The following is a 24,231-nucleotide window of genomic DNA, read 5'->3' as shown; positions in this document are numbered from 1 at the left end:
CAACATAGAATCGACTTGTTGACTATTATAAATACATTTGTCAAAACATTTTTATCTTACACCTTCATGGGTTCATTGCACTGACCTCTATAAATATTCAATATTCATAGAGTTCAGTAGTTCATTGTAATATTGAGAATCGAACAAGGGCCCGTTAAGTCTTAGTTACCAGCTCATAAAATTTCCAAAACAATAAGAGGGTAAGTTTTTCAATGTCTCTTTATTACCAAGGCTGCATGCATTGCATGTAGAATATACTGTCAATGTTCTAAGGCTGCATGGCTCTGCCTTTGCCTTTCCCATTAAATGGGAAAAAGAAGAAAGCGTCTCTTGTCAGTTGTCACTGTAGAACTTGTAGTTTTGTCATATGCTCTCTTTGCTTATGGCTATGCCCGTCATCATTAGAAAATCGTCGGGTAAACAGTATATTTTAATATTTTTTTATGTTTTGACTAAAACAAGCATATCAGAAAACAGCATAAAGTATACATAAAAAATAAAATTTTAACATATGAAGTGTTAAAATTTGCTTGTCTGTGTATTATAAGGCTTCAAAATAGCTTCCAAAATGCAAAACGTTAATGCTCCTCGAGAGCCTGCTCCTGTGCTGAGCACGAGTTCCACAATACTTAATATGAGGGAAAAAGAGAAATATATTGAAGACTTTGACTTTCCCTTCTGCGACGAGTCTTCGAAATATGAAAAAGTTGCAAAAATAGGTCAAGGAACCTTTGGAGAGGTGTTCAAAGCACGAGCAAGAAATAGCAGTAAAAAATTTGTCGCTATGAAAAAAGTGCTTATGGATAACGAAAAAGAAGGCTTTCCTATCACAGCATTACGTGAAATAAAGATATTGCAACTACTGAAACACGAGAACGTTGTAAATTTGATTGAAATATGTCGGACTAAAGCCACACTTCACAACAAATACAGATCAACATTTTATTTAGTTTTCGACTTTTGTGAACATGATTTGGCGGGATTATTGTCAAACGTAAATGTTAAATTTAGTTTAGGTGAGATAAAGAAGGTAATGCAGCAACTACTAAATGGTTTATATTATATACACAGCAATAAGATATTGCACAGGGACATGAAAGCTGCAAATGTGCTAATAACTAAGAATGGTATATTGAAGCTTGCTGATTTTGGTCTGGCCAGGGCATTTAGTGTTGCCAAGTCTGGACAAGTGAACAAATACACAAACAGAGTAGTAACCTTGTGGTACAGGCCCCCAGAACTACTTTTGGGTAAGTTAAATAAGAGTGATGCATGATTGTAATCAAACCATGCACTATATCAATTTTAAGGTTTTTTTTAATGGAATAGGTGATCTGGTTAGTTTGTCAGTTCCGTCTGGCTGTTTATGCCTCCTTTGTTGGACCATTATTTATGTCTGTTTACTTTTTCTCCAAATAGGCTTCAGGCTTAGACTGTCCTGTAAGTCTAACAGCTTTTTTAGACACCTGCAGGCATCAGGAAGAAATGAGGGAAATTTGAGTATTTGTGCCCTTTTTCCAACCACAGTCCTGCACTCTATAAGTACATCCTGTGACATTTCTTCTGCCTCCATGCATCCCCTGTATATAGTACTGTCTAAATAGTTTAGTTAATAAATTAGTTTAGGTCTTTTAATTTTTATAAAGCATCTTAGAATCCTGTGGTCAGATGAGAATCTTATTTTGTTTAGAACTTCTAAGCTTCTAACTTAGGGTTGGGACTCAGTATGACATCAATTTATTTTTTATTTAATGATCTGGATATATCCATTTCCATTTACTAGCCTATGACATAATAATTTTAAAGATTTCATGTACTGAAAGGTTAGATTGAAAATTTACTTTTATTGGATGTAAAAGTATGATTTTTTCCCACATTATTTTACTGACAATACTGTCACTTTTCAAATACTTTTTCCCAGTATTTTTTTATTCACCTATAACCACTTTGGTAAGAAATGGTGCAATGAAAGAGTCAAAAAAGCCAAGTATCTCTCCCACAATCATTTTTTGTGCTCTTTTTTTAAGATACCATAATGTCATGCTATTGCTAAAAAAAAAAATCGTAATCAACTCCCAGGCTGTCCAATAACTTAAAAGGCATTTATTTTCTCAAAATTGATTCCTTTAGAATTCTTTTTGATGTCATTTCTTATACTACTACCGCTTCGGAAACAAATGGCGCTCTGAGAGAGAAGAAGCGGCGGAAAACTCTCCCAGCATTCTTTTCTTTGCGCTCTTTTCAATAAAAATATACAATATTGTACAGTCATTTCTATCGCTATAAAATAATCACAATCTAGTCCCAGGCTGTCCGATCATTTAGATATTCAGCAGTGGAGTAATAGGATTTACGACAGAGCAATTTTTTTATAAAACATTTAAATTTATTTATAGATAATACCTGAACAGTGGCTGGAACTTTATTGTAGAAGTGTATACATTTACCCTTAAAGCTATTATGTATATTATTAATTATATTATATATGATCTGGTAAAAAAATATTGTATTTATTTTATTTTACAGTGTATGTTCCACTTTCCAGGAGACCGCAATTATGGCCCACCTGTGGACATGTGGGGTGCTGGATGTATAATGGCAGAGATGTGGACTAGATCTCCCATCATGCAGGTGCGCTTAATAATAATAATAACAATAAATAAAGCTTTGCCGACTCTAAAATTGATATTAGAAATTCTTGAATCTGATCTTCAAGAATTTCTAATATCGGTTTAAATTGATTCTGTAATCTTATTGATGTTAATTAAATTACTAACTACCACCACATAATTTATAGATATAAACTAAAAAACTACCATATCAAATTATATTCAGGGATAATTTTTTTTATTAGCCTATAAAATCCCATTGCGCGGTCCTGAGCTCCGACCAGGTCTTATTATAGGCTTCCAGATCATAACGCCATCTTTTCGGGGTCTATCCCATCGTGAAGATCTGCCCATTGGTATGTGTGCATACATTTTTTCATGTAGCATTGTCCTTGCCTGGAGATTTTTTAGCACCATCTACCACTATCCCCAGTATTGTCTCGAAACAAACATGGTACAACCACTGGTATCGCCTCAAACTTGGGGCCAATTAAATGGGTTATTAGCCATATTTGGAGTTCATACATAACATTTTTCTATATTTATTTGTTTCGTTTTGTTCTAGGGCCCTACAGAGCAACAGCAGCTCATCCTGATATCTCAGCTATGTGGCTCCTGTACTCCAGATGTGTGGCCTGGAGTTGAGAACCTAGACCTGTATAACAAGATGGAGCTGCCCAAGGGTCAGAAGCGGAAGGTCAAGGAGCGCCTCAAGCCCTATGTAAAGGATCCTTATGGCTGTGACTTGTTGGACAAACTCTTGCAGTTGGATCCCGCGAAAAGGTAAGGGTTTTGGCTCAATTATAAACACATATGACATACATGTTGTATATCACAAGAATTAAAAAAAAATTGTTTGTGTGGTAAAAGTTACTATGACAATGACTTTCTTAATGATAACACCGATTAGGAATGGAGCAACCACACTTAGGCTACAATATTACATTGTAACCATATTTTTTATGAAAAATAAAGAAACCCACTGAGTTTGTTGCGCCCGTTCTTCTCAGGTCTGTGGCATAGTTTTTCGAATGAGTGGTAGTTTTTGACTTCCAATAAGTGATATTATATTCTATTTTGAATAAAAATATTTGACGTTGAATAATTGCAGAGATATTATAAGCTCAATTTATTCTTAAAATTATTTATCTTGTAATTCTACAAACAAATGGTCTAACCTGCCGTCTAATGTAATAGTCATAATCCTCACCATATCAGTCGGAAGACTTTCACTGCTGGACAAAGGCCTCCAACCAAAGATCTCTACGACGATCGGTCCTGCACTGCCCTCATCCTAACAACTCCGGTGATAGTGACTAGATCATCGGTCAATCTTGTGGGGGGCCTATCAACACTTCGTCTTCTGGTATCTGTCTGTCGAGCTATGTACCCTGCCCACTGCCACATCAGTTTCGCAATCATTTGGGCTATGTCAGTGACTTCGGTGACTATCTGAGCGACACTGAGCTTTCAATATGTGTAACATGAAACAATCTTGTAAAAATTGCAGGTATGACGCCGACACTGCCCTCAACCATGACTTCTTCTGGACGGATCCCATGCCGTGCGACCTGGCTAACATGTTGGCACAGCACACACAGAGCATGTTCGAATACCTGGCGCCGCCCAGACGACCAGGACACCTGCGGCACCACCACCACGTCGCTGGGGCTCAAGCGAAGCCCAACCCACCACCCCAAGACTCCGGGTATCAGGATAGGGTGTTTTAGACTGTGGAGGTGTGAGTGAGAGAATACTAAACCAATCATTTCAAGTGTTTATATAGTTGCAAGCACTATGATCACAGGGCGACTGATGAAATTCGTGATTAAATGTTAGGTCATTATGTCACACGAATTTAATGAATTTGTCCTTGTTAACCAGTTCACATATCAATGTGAAAAAAAAATGGTAGTGTAAGTCACACTCGCACAGAAGACACTAAAAATTAAAATATAAGATAATACAGTTCGGCTGTAACATGTTAATAAAGTTCCTGTGTAAATATTTAAATAGTTGTAGTAATGTTAAATTACCCGGTATGAGACATATACAATGGTAGTATTTAAATATTATCTGCAAATTTAAGAATATTAGTATTCACAAAAATTAGATAATTTATACGTCTAGATATACTGTGACAACATTGAACACATCCTGTTAACTCTATTTTATATATACTGTTAGCCTCTATTTTCAGGAACCTACGCACACTAAAACAGTGTGAGTGTAAGACATAGCTGTCATGCACACTTAAGTAATAAACCTGTTGTTATGCGTTGTCTAACAGCAAAAGGTTCTATCTAGACGTATAAATTATCTATGAATGTTCAATTCATATGGTTGTGAAACTGAAGTAGCAGTGGGCAGGGCACATAGTCCGATGGACAGATGGCCGTTGGGGCAGAAAAGTTCTCGAATGGCGACCACGTACAGGAAGGTCCCCCACAAGATGGCAATCTTCCGGCGATCTTGACCAGATCGTCGGTCAAGATATTGGTTGGGGCAGCACAGGACCGATTGTCGTGGATATCTTTTGGGGAGGCCTTTATCCAGCAGTGGACGTCTTCTGGCTGATGATGATGAACATTCAGAAACTCTTCAAATGCAGAGTCAATCGAATCGAATCTTTGGGGATCTACTCTGTGAAAAGCTTGATTAGTTTGGCATTTATGTAGGTTTATTTATGTGGTAGGTTCTATGTCAATTCGAAGTACTTATTACAATAAACAGACAATTTCATACTTTAAATCCTATTATATTCAATGTGTGCTTTTACATTATTACGATTATACAAATTAAATTTGTAACAAAATTTATGAACGATGCGGGACTCGAACCCGCGACCACTCGGGTTACGTCCACCTGAGCCACAACCTGAGAGCGTCACTCAGACGGTTAGTCCGAGAGAAAAAAAAATGTATAATTAATCTCAGAAGCGAGGGATATCACTTTAAAAATAACAAAACTGTTATGATTACTATAATGTCTATTTTCCGAGTTAAAATACGAATTTTGTAGACACCTGAATAAATTGTAACTTTTTAATTAACGACATGTAACATTTGTTTTCTGTTATGTATGTCTATCTGTCTGGAACATTTCCCATGTTTGACTGTGTAGATATATATATTGCAGCTAAAGGTAAGTAGGTGTGAAGATAAACTTAGATTGGCTCTATTCAAAATAGGATGTGACATCACTAATTGAAAGTCAAAAAACTACCATCAAGATGTTAATTTCTTTGAATTTTGCTCTCAATGATTCCTTAGGGCCTAGGTTATAAATAGCGCGAATAGCCCTCTTCTGTAGTACAAATATTGTATCTTACAAATATTATATCTACAAGATGTTAATGTGTGTCTATTCTATATTATCGAATTCTCGCAAAAATTCGACGTAACATTAATATAACTAAATAAATAATATTTATTTTAATTTAGATGTCAAATGGTTAGGATTACTAATTGTAACAGTAATCACGGCCATCATGTTCACGAAGCATCTTTACACAAACAATTAATTTAAGCTCTAAAGGTTGATGCATCCAATATATTATAATTTATATTTTTCTTTATAACTTTTTATGAAATATTTGATATTATTTAAACACAATTCATATATTGGATGCAGCACCTTACAAACTAATCTCTCATGTATATTACAGCTATTGTAAAAAACAGCTCTATTTGATTGACAAAAGTGGCCGTTAAGTTTATTGTATGTTCTTCTCATGAGTTCTTACTTTTTCCGAACATATGGTGGATTCAGTAATTTAAAAGAAATATTTATAGTGACGATTCAATAGCGCTTAGTTTGAGCCTAATTGAATAAAATTTATTTTACTTTGAAAATGTTTGCTGATTCTTGAAGATGAATCCAAGTTTCTCTGGCATGCATACCTTAAGCTTATTTTCACATCCACCTTTAGCCTTAACATAATCGACCTTACAATTAATAAAAATGGCATAAAGTTGTAACTAATCATAAACCAAGAAAATGCAAAATGTTTACAAATAGACATTTCGCTTATGATTGGTTTATTCGGACGTATAACGTTTCCCGCGTTTATTTGCAAGGCAGCTTGTCATTCGGAAAACTTCAGAATTATCATTGTATTGACAGTGTTGTCAACGATATTGTAAACATTTTGCATATTCTTTGTTTATGCTTAGTTATAACTTTATACCAAGTTTATTTGTAAGGCCGAATAAGTATAATGTAACACAAAAGTGTTCAGTTATGTAATAGTTATTGTTTATAATGTAAATAAATATTTTGATAGTATTTTGTTTTTATTTAATGACCAAGATCTTTTTTTTCAAGAGAAATAAGTTTATTTCTCTTGAAAAAAAAAGATAAAGATTATCAGTTATATCATCATAAATAAGTTTATATCAGAAATAAGTTTATTTCTCTTGAAAAAAAAAGATAAAGATTATCAGTTATATCATCAGAAATAAGTTTATTTCTCTTGAAAAAAAAGATAAAGATTATCAGTTGATAATCTTTACATAACCGGAAAGCCTTTTTTTTACTACGCGAATACTATTGATTGGAATAATATTTTTTCCATGTATAAAATTTATGGTGAGTTTATAGGTAAATCTAGAACCTTAATAATTATAATTTTTTTATTAAGAAATTCGTTACATAAATAATTCAGTAGATGACTTTATTACATACCTACTTATTATAATTATTCAAAAAAAATGTGGGTGCGGGGATCTTAATTATATGGTAAAACAACATTTGCTGGATCAGTAGCAAGTACCTACTGATCCATATTAGTTATACAGGGTGTCCCGTAATCAGTGGACCAACGGGATACCCGTGATAGGGGTGGTCATCATCTATCGAAAACACCAAATTTTACTGTTCTAGGGCCAGTAGTTCAAAAGATATGATTTTTTAAGCATTATTTTGAAAATTCTACCCTTATCAACACAAAAGTTGAAAAAAAATATTTTTTATTTTTATTTTGCCCTGTTTCTTAACTTAAGGTGGCTGAGGAAACATGTGTCTTCACAATTAAATCCATTTTTGTGAATAAATATTGCCAAATTAAAAATTAAAAACCAAAACATGCGCAAATATCAAATAACTAAATTTGCAACGTGATGTTTGAAGCAAGCTAGTGCAAAAAAAATGTATGACAGCCTTGCGGACCATTATTTAAAAAACATCTGCAGTTCATACTGATTCCAAAAAGGTATAACAATATTACATTTTACAAAAAAAATAACTTAATAACCAATTTTAGACTCCAATTGCGAGAAACATTTAAGCGCTATCTATTCTGAGAATTATTTTGTTATCGAGAGAGAGATAACACAATATGCTATCTCTTTCTCGCTCAGGTACCTTTTTCGTTTACGGGGTCCTATTGGCCGACGCCTATGATCCCCACACCCTAATTTTTCAAATTATTCTTAGTTTCATCAGAGACTTGCTCATAGCTCGTAGCTGCACACGTGTTTTTTACTTCGCTACCATTACGACTCTTTTTTTTGGTGACTGACGCTTGAATTGGACCTTGTTTGTCTTTGTGATTTGGATACTGTTTGCCCGGATTTTATAAAATGCCTAATACCTATACTCCTCGTGAATATGCTGAGATGTATTTTATTTACGGTCTGTGTAATGCAAACGCTCGGCAAGCAGCCCGTACGTATCGTGAGCGCTATCCTAATCGCGACCGCTATCCGGATCATCGAATTTTTCTCCGTGTAAATAACGCGTATTTAGAAGGCAGAATTCCCGGAGCTGCAAACAACGTGGGAAGACCTAGAAGAGTCGATGAACTTCAAATACTGGCCGAAGTGACAGAAGAACCTTCTACGAGTGTTCGTCGTATTTCAAGACGTACTGGTATAGCAAAAACAACAGTACATCGCATTTTAAAAAGAAACAGTTTATACCCTTATCATATTCAACGAGTGCAGGCACTATTACCTGCTGATTATCAACGGAGGATAGATTTTTGTGCAGAGATGCTTCGCCGATGCCGACAAGATCCACTATTTTTCAATTCAATATTATGGAGCGATGAATCGTGTTTTAAAAGAGTTGGAGTGTTTAACATTCATAATTTACATGAATGGGCTGTTGTGAATCCACGTATTGTACGAGAAGATAGATTCCAGCACCAGTTTGGAGTCAATTTGTGGGCTGGAATCTTAGATGGTAAACTTATTGGTCCATTTGAGCTCCCACCGAGGCTTAATGGTGCTCGGTACTTGCAATTTTTAAGAAATGACTTAAGTAATTTATTAGCAAATGTACCACAGGAGGTATGTGAGAGGATGTGGTTACAGCATGATGGCGCACCCGCTCATTATTGCAGACAAGTGAGGGAATATTTAAACGAGTCTTACCCAAGTAGGTGGATTGGACGAGGAGGTACAATCCCATGGCCAGCTCGATCACCTGATCTTAATCCATTGGATTATTTTTTATGGGGATATTTTAAAGAATCCGTATATGAAACCGTTAACGATAACGAAAGACAGCTAAGACAAAAACTGAATGTGGTGAGTGAAAAAGTCAAAAATAATGAAAGGGCGTTAAAAAGTTTAAAAAGAAATTTTATAAGAAGATGCCGGCTATGCCTTAGAGTAAGAGGAAGACATTTCGAACATTTATTATAAGAAATAAATAAAAAAATTCTAACTATTTACTTTTGTTTTATTGTAAATTCCGCCAAGAAATTGCTATCTAATGTTGATTTAAAATAATTATTGTCTTTTATTGTTTCACAATAATGATTAATTATACCTTTTTGGAATCAGTATGAACTGCAGATGTTTTTTAAATAATGGTCCGCAAGGCTGTCATACATTTTTTTTGCACTAGCTTGCTTCAAACATCACGTTGCAAATTTAGTTATTTGATATTTGCGCATGTTTTGGTTTTTAATTTTTAATTTGGCAATATTTATTCACAAAAATGGATTTAATTGTGAAGACACATGTTTCCTCAGCCACCTTAAGTTAAGAAACAGGGCAAAATAAAAATAAAAAAATTTTTTTTTCAACTTTTGTGTTGATAAGGGTAGAATTTTCAAAATAATGCTTAAAAAATCATATCTTTTGAACTACTGGCCCTAGAACAGTAAAATTTGGTGTTTTCGATAGATGATGACCACCCCTATCACGGGTATCCCGTTGGTCCACTGATTACGGGACACCCTGTATAGGTGATAGAAGGAGTCAGTTTTTTTCCAGCACTGTTCGACGATTTGCCAAGTATTACCAGTGCTGTCGTCTGCATAGTAATGTATGTAGGAGGTGTCCAGCATATCATTGCTATGCAGAAGTGCATATTCTAGGCGATCTAGCGTTAGGGCGTTTATTAAAAAATTGAGAATGCGTATGTTGTAGGTACCTAACTTAAATTTTTCAATATAGGTCAAGTTGCCTTTAGAGATCGCGGAAAGTAAAAAATGAATTTTGTTCAATTATACCAGAAGTCAAGTTTGAAATTTACCACAAAAAAACACATATGTAGTAGGTATAAAATCTCATACAATATGTATGGGTGTGTTTAACACAATTTTGAAAAATTCTCACTTGATTTTAAAAAAGTTATTGATGTCATATTACTGATACGGTAACATACTTTCGATGGCAGTTCAAAGTTGTTTGCTACGGAATAATCGCCTGGTCACATTTAACGATTACATACTGTATGTAACTAAATATTTTTTATTATATTACAACAGGCAATATTAATAATAAGTCACGGGGCAATAGGCACAGGTAGTGGGAAGTGGTGAGACAACCGTCCATGGACATCCACAACACCAGGGGAGCAAGAGATGTGTTGCCGGCCTTAAACGGGGTACAATCTAGGAGTTAAGTATAAAATTTCAATACAAATACATGGGGCACACTACAAGTTTTCCACTTCTAGCTAATCGAAACAATTTGAATTTTGAATGTTATATTTTTAAAAAGTTGCAATCTTCTTAGTAATAAAAAAAATCGCGGGAAATCATTTGTAAATTGATTTTTATCGCACATCAAAATTCTACGAAAGCAACGAAAATGGAATTAAGTCGAAAATATTTTAAAGCGATAATTTTTTATGATTTTAAAAGTTCTCTCTCTCCTCGAGACTGCCGCTCGTCTTCAAAATGCTTTTGGGAGAGAAGCACCGTGGGACGATGGTTTGCTGAATTTGAGAGAGATCGGGTTTCTTTATATGACGAACTTCGTGAAGGGCGGCCTTCAATTGTCGTCAACGAAAATAATGTGGCTACTGTTAAGCGGCTAATTGAAGAAAACCCGCGGATTACATGAGATGATTACAATTCCAGGCCTATTGGGGATTTGAAGAATGGAAAAGAAAAGGTCAATTTGAATTGAAGGTTCGGAAACTTTGGTGTCGTTGGATCCCTCATGAAATGTCAGCGGAGCAGAAGCGGGCTCGTGTGGAATGGTGCTCACAGATGCTAATGTAATGTACTGCTAAGTACGACCACGGACATTCTAATGCTGCTTATGACATTGTCACAGGAGACGAAACATGGATTTATTGTTGTGAACCCAAAAAAAACAGCAATCTTGTGAATGGGAGAATGAAAATGAGAACAGGCCATCAAAAGTGACGCAGGGGGAAACGTTGCTAAAAAAATGATCACATTTTTTTCTCAGCTTCGGGTCCCATCTGCACAATTCCAATTGAAGATCAAAAGAGTGTTAATGCCGAGTGGTATTCTACCATTTGTTTAACCAGGGTGTTAAAAAAAGTTCGCGAAAGATGACCAAAAATACGCGTTCTCATACATCATGAGAACGCTTCTTCACACACGGCCAACAAAACTAAGTCATTTTTAGCTTCCGAAAAAGTAGAACTCGTCACCCATCCTGCACATAGCCCCGACCTAGCACTCTGTGATTTCTGTATTTCAAAGATTTGATGAGAGATTTCACTTTTACCAATTCCGAAGAGGTAGTGATATCGTTCAATCATCACGTAGAAAACAAGTCTTCAGATCTGTGGTCCTCCTGTTTTTAAAAAATAGTTCGATCGCATGAAAAAATGTTTAAATTGTAAAGGAGAGTATATTGAAAATTGATAAGCAATAAATATTATATTTAGGTTATAATATGTTGTTTTTTTAATTTACGGAAAACTTTTAGTGTGACCTACGTAATCTACGTTAAATAAAACTCAATGTGTACTGTCTGAATAAAGGCTTATATTATTATACATGAATTTACTTACAGACAGGATATATTCGTCTTGAACGATGCACGAAGGACTGTTACGGTATAAACAAAGTCGGAATGTACACAGAAGTACCTTTGTGGTACTTATACTATACCCTTTAGTGGTACCAATAACACATGAGTAATTAAACGGTACAGAGACAAAGCTTCTTAAGAGCGGACAAAATTGTTACCTCTTTTGGCCTACGACAAAAAGTTAAGTTGTTGTGCGATCTTCAAGCGGTTATATCCAGTTTCGCCGTGTACGGCGGCAAGTGGACACTCACACATGCCCCGAATCATTGTAGTATTGCAACCATCGCGTGCTTGTGTGAGGCTTTGTACCGTTTTATTTACTTATGTGCCAATACTGTTCTTACAGATAATTAATTTCACTTTCGTGTATTACCAACAAGGATTTGCAGACCAGCAAGGCACTTTCACAGCCAAATACATAACTTGCTGGGATGCTCCTTCGTTAAAAAGAGTTATTATAACACTAAAGCCCCTTTGCACAGCATGTTTGTCATCGGCAGGAAACATGGCGCTGAACTCAGAGAATCCTGTGAGGACCGCAGATTGCTTCACTGTTTGTCAGATTTGGGTTGGTGGTAGTTCAATACAACATGTTTATATTGAATCCCCATAACCTTAGGGTTATAATCTATAGCTAAAAAGAAAAGTCCAACAAAAATGTGTTCCAAAAAGCATATTATGAGTGTAAACATGTTTTTTAATGTACATTGTATCTTGATTGTAACCAGTATGTGAAGTACTAATCTTACACTTACAAAGTAAGATAGTGTCATATGTTTCATTGATAATAAATATCATAATTTGAAGCTGGTAGTATGCAGTGTTGCCAATTTTTTCACAAAGGTGTGTGGCATTGATATTTGATAATTATTTAAATTATTTTGCATGAAAGATAAGAAACTTAATTTGAAAAAAAAATCAAACAAAATTCTAATAAACAGTCTCCTTAATACCTTCAGAACTAGGTATAGGAATTCAACATAAACATATTGTATACAACATTTCCACAATGGACCATCTAGTGTAGAAGGGTACCAGTGGGAGGCTACTTTGCACCGGATACCGGCTAGATTATGGCTACCACACCTGCGCCTATTTCTGCTGTGAAGTAGTAATGTGTAAGCATTACTGTGTTTCGGTCTGAAGGGCGCCATAGCTAGTGAAATTACTGGGCAAATGAGACTTAACATCTTATGTCGCAAGGTGACGAGCGCAGTTGTAGTGCTGTTCAGAATTTTTGGGGTTTTTCAAGAATCCTGAGCGGCACTGCATTGTAATGGGCAGGGCGCATCAATTACTATCAGCTTAACGTCCTGCTCGTCTCATCCCTTATTTTCATAAATAAAATAGAAAATTTGGGTCAAATTAACTATCATTTAGCAAATATTACATTGAGCTATTGTTGCTTTTATTCGCCCCATACAATTTTTGTTGATGTATTGATGTTAACAAATGTTTTCTTAAAGTACCTTTTCGTGAATATTTAATGTTACACACCTTACACTCATAGAGTTTTGCTTTGACATGAGCTTTCATAGTGTGAAACATCAGATATGTTGATGTGTGGAATTTCTGTGGGCACAATGGGCATTTGTAAGGTAAGTAGTTCATATGCAATCTCACATGGACCCTCAAATACTGTTTTTCTTTGTATCTCTTTCCACAATCGTTGCATTCAAAGTATTTTGGTGTGCCATGAGTTTTGGCTTTATGTCTTATCAGGTCTGTGGATTGTGTAAATTTTTCTTTACACACATTACATTTGTACCGTCGTTCTTTTGTATGATACAGAGTGTGGATATTTCTTTGGCTTATATTTCGGAAACCCTTCCCGCAATATAGGCACTGGAACTTCTTCACCCCAGTATGAATGGTCATGTGATAATCAATACTCTCCTTTGTATCAGTTAGCAGCTTCCCGCATTCAACACATTCCACTTTGTTATGCGTTTTCATATGACCATACATTGCTTTTTTTCTTATTAGATGATTACATATCTTGCATTCAATCTCACCAATAAAGTGATTACTCATATGTGCTTTCATGCTGCTGAGTTTGTAATATGTGCATTTACATTCGAAACAGTTATAAGGTTTAGTTTTTAGGTGTGATGATTTATGTATTAAGTAGTGCAATGGGTCTGAAAATGCCTTTTTACACTTCATACACAGAAAATTTTCATTTTTGTGAGTATTATGATGCTCGATTAGTTCCTGGTTTGTATCAAATACTGCCTCACATAGCCCACAGTTAAAATCTCTGTCTCGTACATGTGTGTTCTTGTGCAGAGAGAAAGCATCAGCTGTTTCTAAGTTAATATTGCACACCTGACAATAATATGTAATCTTGAGTTTTTTAGATTTATCTTTCACTGTCTTTGGTGCTGCTTTCTGCTTTTTCTGCGGTCTTATATTCTCTGTTATGGTGGTGCTTTCCATGATTGAAGGACTGGAAAAAATATAAACATAATTATTATGCATTATAATCATACAAATATTATCTATCCTATTTACAAAATACTATTATAAAGAAATTTCTAAACTACTCAGTTAAAAAAATATTCTGTAATATGTACAAAAAATCTTGGCCTATGTGGAGTTAGATTGGATGTGACCACTAAGCAAACCTTTGAAATTCAAGAATTGTTAAAAAAATTGTGTAAGTACTGTAACATAAATTTAAATAGTAAAATTGTTTGTTTGAGTTTCAGTTCATCTCAGGTCTGAGGCATAAATTTCCTAATGTGCAGCAGTTTTTGACATTACTTAGTGTTTTTTAATACTGTTTTGAAAAAAAAAATATTTGAATTTGAATAAAAGTTCTAATAATATATAAAATATAGAACTTTTATACAATTTTTAATCTTATCTAGTTCAAGAAATACAAAACATACAGTATTGGTTATATTTCATATTTGGGTCTGATATCCAGTTCTGAAATTCTGCTACTATTATTAACAATTATTTTCTTTAGTGTTTTGTTTTTAAACTATTGGTTAAAACTTATCATCAGTAAGCCTTTGTGATGTATAAAGTAAAAGAAAAACAAAAACATACCATTCCCTTTTCCTCAAATTGTAACTTCTTTCAAACACCCAGTCTCCTGGATCAAAATTTTGATAATCTTCCGACTTATCAACACTGTGTTCCAAAGCATTTGGCATATCTTCATACACATCTTTTGAGGAACTTAAGGTATCCTTATTTTCAGATGCATCTTCACATTTAAACAAGTTACCATCAAGTTCAGAACCATTACATTTAGAAGTTTTCATATTTGTAATGGGTATGTGTTCTGCATCTTCAAGTACAGAATCATTGCATTTAGAAGTTTTCATATCTGTAATGGGTGTATGTTCTGCATCTTCAAGTACAGAATAATTACATTCAGAAGTTTTCATATCTGTAATAGGCGTATGTTTAACTGCTTTTTCAAGTACAGAATCATTACATTCAGAAGTTTTCATGTCTGTAATGGGTGTATGTTCTGCATCTTCAAGTATATCAATACATTCAGAAGTTTTCATGTCTGTAATGGGCGTATGTTCTGCATCTTCAAGTATATCAATACATTCAGAAGTTTTCATGTCTGTAATGGGTGTATGTTCTGCATCTTCAAGTATATCAATACATTCAGAAGTTTTCATGTCTGTAATGGGCGTATGTTCTGCATCTTCAAGTATATCAATACATTCAGAAGTTTTCATGTCTGTAATGGGCGTATGTTCTGCATCTTCAAGTATATCAATACATTCAGAAGTTTTCATGTCTGTAATGGGCGTATGTTCTGCATCTTCAAGTATATCAATACATTCAGAAGTTTTCATGTCTGTAATGGGCGTATGTTCTGCATCTTCAAGTACATAATCAATACATTCAGAAGTTTTCATGTCTGGAATGGGTATATTTTTAATTCCATTTGATGCTAGTCCAATTGTATCTTCTGATGTTGTTGTATTATTAAATGTATCTGATTCACATGATTCTTTGACCTCACAATTACTGGCAACAACTTCATTATCCATACCACTACCACTACCATCTGGTTCCATAGCCTCAAACTGGATTGGCTTAATTGTTTCAAAAGTTTTCCTTTTTACAAGTCTTGTACTACCGCTAGGTCCAATATATTTTGTACAATCGATTTTAGTATCTAAAAGGACATGCAATTTTCATGCATTTGATTTAAAGTCCGTAAATAGGTTGTTAAGACTTTTTTACAACCTCAGTAAAAATATTATTTGTATACAAAAGATAAGGTCAAAATAAAAACAGACACAAGCTACAAACAACTAAACCATGCGGCATCGGATAAGCCTAGACTATTTACATTTAGTGTTTACTATTAGTCGACTACTACACCATAATAATTAATAAAAACCATTTTGTATTTTGTAATGTAAGCAAACATATAAAATTTAAAAGTTTATGTTTTCCCATTTCTTGGCTTGCACGGCTTGTGCGTCAGCCAATTTAAAAATTAAGTGGGTCCGTCAAATTAAGGCCTAGCACGCACTGCGAATAAAAATCCGCGCGGATTTTTATTCAGTTTGTACTCAGTTCTCAGCCGCGACGCACGTATGGATAATAGAACGAAAGCCTTGATTTACCTTATATTACGCCGTAAAAGGTGTAACCAATACTGGATTCATCCTATGACAGCGTTGGGAGTGGGAGGCTCCTTTTCACAGGAAGCCGGCTTGATTATGGATATCACAACGGCGTTTATTTCTGCCGTGAAGCAGTAATGTGTAAACATTACTGTGTTTCGGTCTGAAGGACGCCGTAGCTAGTGAAATTACTGGGACTAATGGGACTTGACATCTTATGTCTGAAGGTGACGAGCGCAATTGTAGTGCCGCTCAGAATTTTTGGGTTTTTCAAGCATCCTGAGCGGCATTGGCATTTTTTTATGGAATAGGAGGACAAACGAGCGTACGGGTCACCTGGTGTTAAGTGATCACCACCTCCCACAATCTCTTGCAACACCAGGGGAATCACTGGAGCGTTGCCGGCCTTTAAATCTATATTATTATACATAATAATCTAACCATCTGAACGTCCTGCTCGTCTCATCCCTTATTTTCATAAAAAAAACCGTGAAGACCGATCAAAGGATTTTTCTATGTTAAATATACAGCGTGACCACCAAAAAATATTTTTTGGGTATTTTAGAATGACGTAAAATACTTTCGATAATTTACTACGGATAGTTGGTCTTGCTATACATTACCATGATACAACATGGAGAAATTAATCTATCGTGGTATTTCACATCAAATTTATCCCACAAGTCTCATATAAATTACAGTTATTAATTCTTCAACATCAAAATAATTTTCTGGTTCTATCGATATTCACGCAAAAGGCGAAGAGATTGACATCTTTGTTTCAAATGCGTTGAGCAACTAAACGGTCACGCCCCGCGCTTTGTTTTTTTTACCGCAATGCGGTCGGCTACATACAATTTCATAATATGTCACAGAAATTTGCGGTAAAAATAGCGCGAATTAAATTCGCAGTGCGTGCTAGCACTAACTTGACACCTGTCTCAAATGCAGTATTGAGTAGGTACCTATTGAACGTAGTGCTTAAATCATAGACCAAGTATTGTTACTAGACTAATAATTGATAGCTTCCGTCTCACTCACACAAGAAAAAGAAAAACTTATGCGAGTCTTATGTAAAGAAATGAGATAGAGTGATTAGATTTTTTGTTTCGCCATGCGTGCCGGTTTTTTCAAGGTCAGCACACCCGGTGTGCTAAACAAAGTTGACAGCGCTGCAAGATTTAATTTAATACATCTCATATGCAAACCTAATACCATTAATATAAATAAAATACTATTATTTGTATGTGCTGCCAATTGATAGGTTTGAAGTCGGTAGAATTCAGATCGCACAGCGCTATTAACCTACATTTTTATTCACCTAGATGTTGTCTCTTTCTATCGCTTGGCTCTTGCCTCTTCGAACGATATTAGGTAGTTAATTAGCTAAAATTGTACCTAGTTTTTTATTTATATAGAGGTATGTAATCGTATTTGAAATCAATATTCTTTCGTTGTCAAACCAACATTAGTTGCAGATATTATTGTATGCATTGAAAGACTAAGAGATAGTCAACCTAGTTAATTTTTCCTTCAAAAAGTAGGACCTATCTAACTATGTAGGTACATACGAGCTTGAATACAACAATGATACGAGCTATACTTGCACACGTCCTCTTAGGTATTATATTTACAATACCAAATAACTGTTTTGCGGTCGGCTCTTGGTTTAATTACGAACAACGAAACACAACTATTGAACCTAAGTAAGTTTAGGTAATAAATAGGTAGCTATCATGAATGGTAATTCCACAGTAATAATAACTACTTTTAATTAGATTGTTTCAGTGACTTTAGGAAGCTTAAAAAAATATGAATCGCAGTAACCCTTTATATTATGCTTTGCTTTTTTTATGTTTCTCCATTTTTAAGATCGGTCGGATCGGTGAAGTGGGTGACGAACATAATAAAGTTGTATGAAAAAAATATGAAATATCTTGAGAATCAATGCATAGATCTAAAGAACAATTAAAAAATTTAACCTTAAAATACGAAATGCTGGAAAGTAAATCAAACCAATTGGAACAAAACCAACCTTCTAACAAATTAGAAATATGTGGTATCGAGGAGCAGGACAAAGAAAATGCAATGGATATTGTGAAGCGTATTTCAGTAGCGATTCAGCAAAGTCATCAGAATAAAGTTTCAGCCCAAAGAAAGAAAAAAAGTCGCTCAGCAATGGGGAGAAAACAGGAACCACCCGTAATAACCGTGACCTTGCGCGAGGGTAGCCGTAACCTGTGGTTACAACCTGCTAGGGCTGCTGAAATACATCCCACAGGCCAATAGCATGCAAGCAACGGATCTACATGCGAAAGATCTACATTTGCCCTGTGCTTCCCCGGGGCGTAAAAAGAATAGGGTAGTCCCAGGCCCTAGGGTGTCGTAAGAGGCGACTACGGGCTTATTGAAAGTGGGAGAGTCACACTACCGACTTTTGACGTCAGCACAATCGGGCCAGACTCGTCCGGGTTACTTACAACACTCGCACAGAATACCGGCGTGAAGTAGCGGCCTAGTGCCGTTATGTTTCGCATAGGTTAGTGTCGAGGACCGAAAGCCATTTATTGGACCGCGTCCGCATCTATGCGTGCGTCTACAGGTCCCATAGTGGTAACACAGAGAGAGAGCTTATGCAAGTGGACCTCAAGCTTCCTCACTGGGCGCAGCATACAAGTCGTTGTCGACGGTTTTTGCTCGAATCAAAAGCCCATGAACGCTGGAGTGCCCCAAGGCTGTGTGCTATCTCCCACGCTGTTTCTTCTGCATATCAATGATATGTTGGACACCTCCAACATACATTGCTATGCAGACGACAGCACTGATGATGCCGTATACACGGGCTATGCAGGTCTCTCTCGGGAAAACGTCGACCAGTGCTGGGAGAAACTTGTGGCTTCTATCGAGTCCTCTCTCGAGAAGGTCGCGGAATGGGGTAAATTGAACCTTGTCCAATTTAACCCCCAGAAGACTCAAGTTTGCGCGTTTACCACTAAAAATACCCCATTTGTCGTATCACCGCTCTTCGATAACACTTCCCTTAAAGCCTCGCCTAGTATCGGAATACTGGGTCTCGAAATCTCGAGCGATTGTCAATTCCGTGGCCATCTGGAGGACAAATTGGCTTCGAAGAAGCTGGGCGTCATCAATAGAGCACGGCAATACTTCAAGCCGGCCCATATTCTAGCGCTCTACAAAGTGCAGGTCCGGCCACACATGGAGTACTGCTGTCATCTCTGGCGCGGTCTGGCGCACCCCAGTATCAGCTCGATCCATATGACCGCGTGCAACGCAGAGTGCTCGAATTGTCGGGGACCCAGTGCTCTGTGAACGGCTGGATCACTTGGCGTTGCGTAGAGACGTCGCTTCATTGTGTGTCTTCTACCGCATTTATCACGGGGAGTGTTCCGAAGAGCTGTTTAACCTGATTCCTGCCGCCGAATTTCACCTTCGCACGACACGCCACAAGTTAGGATATCATCCCCATCATCTGGATGTGTGGTGGTCGTCCACAGTGCGGTTTTCAAGGAGCTTTCTTCCACGTACAAAAAAAAAAGGCCGTAAAAATATATTTCTATTCCTCGTACTAAATTATCGATCCAATTAGGGTCACCTACTGAGCATAAAATCATACAATGCTGCCAGACTTCAAAGCGCGTCACCTTCCTTTAAAGACCGGTAACGCTCCTGTGATTCCTCTGGTGTTGCAAGAGAATGTGGGCGTCGGTGATCACATAACACCAGGTGACCCGTACGCTCGTTTGTCCTCCTATTCCATAAAAAAAATACCCTGACCCCCATCACAGCCCATCTACTTTGGAAAACCAAGGAGGAACTTAAAAATCATTCTACATACATATGGTGCAGTGCTAATACGTAAAAATGACAAGGAAAAAGCAATTGTGGTGAAATCATTACAAGATTTACTTTCTATCAAAGAATCTGTGAGTACTTAAAACGAATATAATACATATGTCGGAGAATTTGAATATAAAAGTAATATGGCCTGTATGATTATATTCTACTCTGTGTATTGGGCTGAACTGATGGCGAATGTCATCTTTCAAAGTGTGTTTGAAGTTGTCACTGTGTACGTCACTGTCGGTGACGTGATTGAAATTAGTTACAGGGGTGGGAAAGACGCTTTAAAGTGACGTTCTCAGAAGACTAGTGCCATCTGTTAGTTGGCCCGAAAATGAAAGCTTTGTCAGCTGTCACTCGCTTTGAAACCTTTCAACTTCTTCTTCTTCGTGGTTTATTGGCTCTGCGCGTTAAGCGATTGAGCCATTGTCAAGTTTTTCTTTATTTCTTTTTAAAACGGAGGAAACTTATTTACTTAGAAAAAAATAGAAAATAACAAACGAAATTTTTGATAGGATCAGGAAAGGATAGAAAATAATATATAATGGAATACTTATTACTTATACTACTTATTTACAGCTTAATATCATTTAATAGGATAAATGAGGAAATAAGTTTATATACACAAGGTTTATCAGAGGATAAGAGGATGTCAACAGAAGTAGGAAGTGGGATATGACACTGAATAAGACCCGGGTATAACGATTAACCTTTCAACTTTTCTATAATTCTGTCACTGCCCACTGGTCATAAAATGGCGGCTACTTCTAACGTTTGCGCATGTATGTAGCTCTCGTGTTCCATTTTGCATATTTACACTACTAAATCTATCTTTTATGTTCTATGTTGTGGCAAAATTAAATAACTAACTCTACGCGCAATTTCAACATGGTAAGAAATTGCAATACCTACATTAAAAATTAGAGTTAGTTATTTAATTGCGTCACACCATTAAAAAATTTCGGGGCCAATCTCCGGATGGCGCTAGTTTTCAAATAGACAGCTCATAATGCGTAGAGAGGGCTCTCTTTTCCCTATATATTATTATACTCTTTGGTTAGCTATTATTGTCCATCAGTAGAGCGCTCATTGAGAAGTCGCAGTCGTCTTCAAGCTAGCGCCCTCGCCGGTTGTGCGCACTGATCGACTTAAAACAACATGGAGGATACCAACACCGTGACGCCCGATTTTAAATCCAAATAAATCTCCGAGATATATATATATATAATTATAACATTGTCATCCATTTTTATTTAAGTAATAACTTAGCCAGTTGAATAGACCAGACCATTACGAGACGAATCAAATCATAAATAGATATATATATATATATATATCTATTTATGATTTGATTAAATTGATAAATTGATACTTAAATAAAAATGGATGACAATGTTATAGTTCCCATTTCAACTGAGATAAACTGTGAAGAACAAAGCGAAAGGGTGGTGGTCTGTTATTATATGTACATAAATCAGTAACATTTACAGAAACTTTTGTGTGTGTTAAGGAGTTTGAATGTATCACGGGCGAAATAAGTATAGGTAATAGGTGTAAGATAGGTTTATATGCGGATTTGTATTAGAACTATGTAGTGTTATCGGTAAATATTCAGATAAAAATACACACATCAAAAAAGTCTAAGGAACATGCATGATATTACAAATCTACCATTTATATTAATTGATTTCTAAGTCCTTATTCACTCAAAGTGCATAGGTACCATGTAAACTTTTTTGTTATTGGTGACATACCTGTGGCTGGTTGTAAAAAAAAACAATTATGTTTTGTTTTTTTCATAAAATTAAATGAAAGGGAATTTGAATTTAAGTGCGTTTTTATTGCTACATTTAGTCTTGATTTTATAATTTTACCAACCATTTAAATAAAGTTAGCGACAAAATTTAATTGTTAGATATTCTTTAGGTCATGGAGTGACGTCATTTGACGGCAAATGAAATGCAAAGAGCTGTAGGGATGTTATAAGCGGGAAGTAATCAATCTCAGGTATCTTGGCATTTTGACATTCATAGAAGTGTTATTTGTCGTCTTTAGTAGCGCAGGGAACCCGCTGAACAGCATTCAGACCGTAAAAGGAGTACAACCACTCGTCAAGACCGGTACATACAACTGACTGCAAGACGCCAGCCGATGTTTACCGCTCGAGAGATAAGTTTTAGGCTACAAAATTCAAGTCGTGTTGATGTTAGTCCTCAAACTGTACGAAATCGACTGCATGAGTACGGCCTACGACCTCGACGCCCAATTAGGTGCCCACCGATACGTCACGGATATTGCGCTCGTCGAAATGAATGGTGTAGAGAACGCAAAACATGGACCCAGGGACAATGGGATAAAATTATGTTTTCCGATGAGTCACGATTCGGGTTTAGGCCTGATACAAGAAGGGTGCGAGTGTACCGTCGGCTCGGAAATACTGAAAGGCTCAGGTGCATTCAGGAAATTCATCCATACAGCGGTTCAACAGTTATGGTATGGGCGGGTATTATGAAGGACAGGCGAACTGAGCTTGTTTTTGTTAATGGAAACATGAACGTTGAAAATTACGTTGAGGATATTTTCAGACCTTATGTCCATCCATTTACACAAACTTTTGGCTCCGATTTTACGTTAATGCATGACAATGCGCGTTCAAATACAGCTCGGCGAACCAGTCAATACTTGGCACGGCCTGCACAATCGCCAGACCTCAACCCCATCGAGCACGCATGGGACATTCTCCAGAGACGTGTTTTGAAGGACTTCGACGGAATGACAACAAGCCAACAGCTGAAGGATTTACTACAATTCTATTGGCGTGTGTATTACGTGTTAATTGGAGACATCAACATTGATTTGAAAAGATATAATAACACAGTAAGCTATTATTTAAATTCTCTAAGTAATTAGGGTTTGGAATGTGGGTCACATCAATACACACGTGGAAAGGCTTGGTGAAAAAATTAGTATGTCCTGTATAGATCATGTATTTATTCGAAATGCTTATAGCCATGCAGTGCTGAGCGCAGTAATTAACAGCGCGCCACCTGATCATTGCGTAACCGGTTGCGCGCTAATTATCCAGGTTTTCCAGCACATGACAACTCTGCAACACACTGGTTACGTCACGGTTCACAAAAACACGTTTCAAGCAGGCCTGCTAAATTTCACTATGTTTCGTATTAGTTCAATGCTTGAAGTAAGAACCACAATAAATATTAGGATGGCTATTTTAAATCGCCTCTATTTGTTTTAGTACGGTTATAAATTCTTCGTGCGTTAATAATAGAGTACCTATCTTTGCCAATGTGCATTTACACATTTAATGTTAGCCTCCATATACCCCCAATGTGAGGTGGATTGTGCATCCACTCGATGCAGAGCTCAAGGAGTTCGTGTGAAAAAGTTGTAAAAAAATCATCTCATTTTAATTTATAAAAAAGTACATAGTCTCCGAACGCCAAAAATTTTTTTTCAAGAGCTCCATCTGAGTATTTCTTTTTATGGAAAAAGGACAAACGAGTGTACGGGTCAACTGGTGCTAAGTGATCACCACCGCCCACATTCTGTTGCAACACCAGAGGAATCACAGTAGCGTTGCCGGTCTTTAAAGGAAGGTGACGCGCTTTGAAGTCTGGCAGCATTGTATGATTTTATGCTCAGTAGGTGACCCTAATTGGATCGATAATTTAGTACGAGGAATTGAAATATATTTTTACGGACCTACTTGACCGAATAAACCGCTTTTGTTAATTTTTTTGAAATTTGAAAAGAACTGTCATTCGAGCTATGTTAACGGAGTGATAGGTATCTGTATACTACTAGTTTTTAAATAAAAAAATATGTATGAACCAACTATGACATAGTTCTAGCATGGATACCAGGCCATGCAGGTATAAT

The 24,231-nt window shown here is 36.3% G+C and overlaps 2 protein-coding genes across 2 annotated transcripts; one reads left to right on the top strand and one right to left on the bottom strand.

Annotated features, from left to right (window-relative positions):
- The first annotated feature begins 373 nt into the window (after nt 1–373).
- On the top strand, nt 374–6,896 carry LOC126973252 (cyclin-dependent kinase 9). Its single transcript, XM_050820460.1, has 4 exons — nt 374–1,250; nt 2,546–2,631; nt 3,175–3,392; nt 4,120–6,896. Exons 1-4 carry the CDS (start codon nt 569–571, stop codon nt 4,337–4,339), a joined length of 1,206 nt encoding a protein of 401 aa, XP_050676417.1. The 5' UTR covers nt 374–568; the 3' UTR covers nt 4,340–6,896.
- Nucleotides 6,897–11,794: 4,898 nt separating this feature from the next.
- Nucleotides 11,795–16,318, bottom strand: LOC126973233 (zinc finger protein ZFP2-like). The gene is made up of 2 exons (XM_050820421.1): nt 14,918–16,318; nt 11,795–14,309 (listed from the first exon to the last, which is right to left on the bottom strand). Exons 1-2 carry the CDS (start codon nt 15,910–15,912, stop codon nt 13,247–13,249), a joined length of 2,058 nt encoding a protein of 685 aa, XP_050676378.1. The 5' UTR covers nt 15,913–16,318; the 3' UTR covers nt 11,795–13,246.
- Between the last annotated feature and the right edge of the window lie 7,913 nt (nt 16,319–24,231).

The sequence above is a fragment of the Leptidea sinapis genome, chromosome 29 (genome assembly GCF_905404315.1).
Source record: "Leptidea sinapis chromosome 29, ilLepSina1.1, whole genome shotgun sequence".
In the NCBI taxonomy this organism is placed as follows: domain Eukaryota; kingdom Metazoa; phylum Arthropoda; class Insecta; order Lepidoptera; family Pieridae; genus Leptidea; species Leptidea sinapis.
Note: the sequence above shows the minus strand (reverse complement) of the source record. Positions and strands in the feature narration are given on the sequence as shown.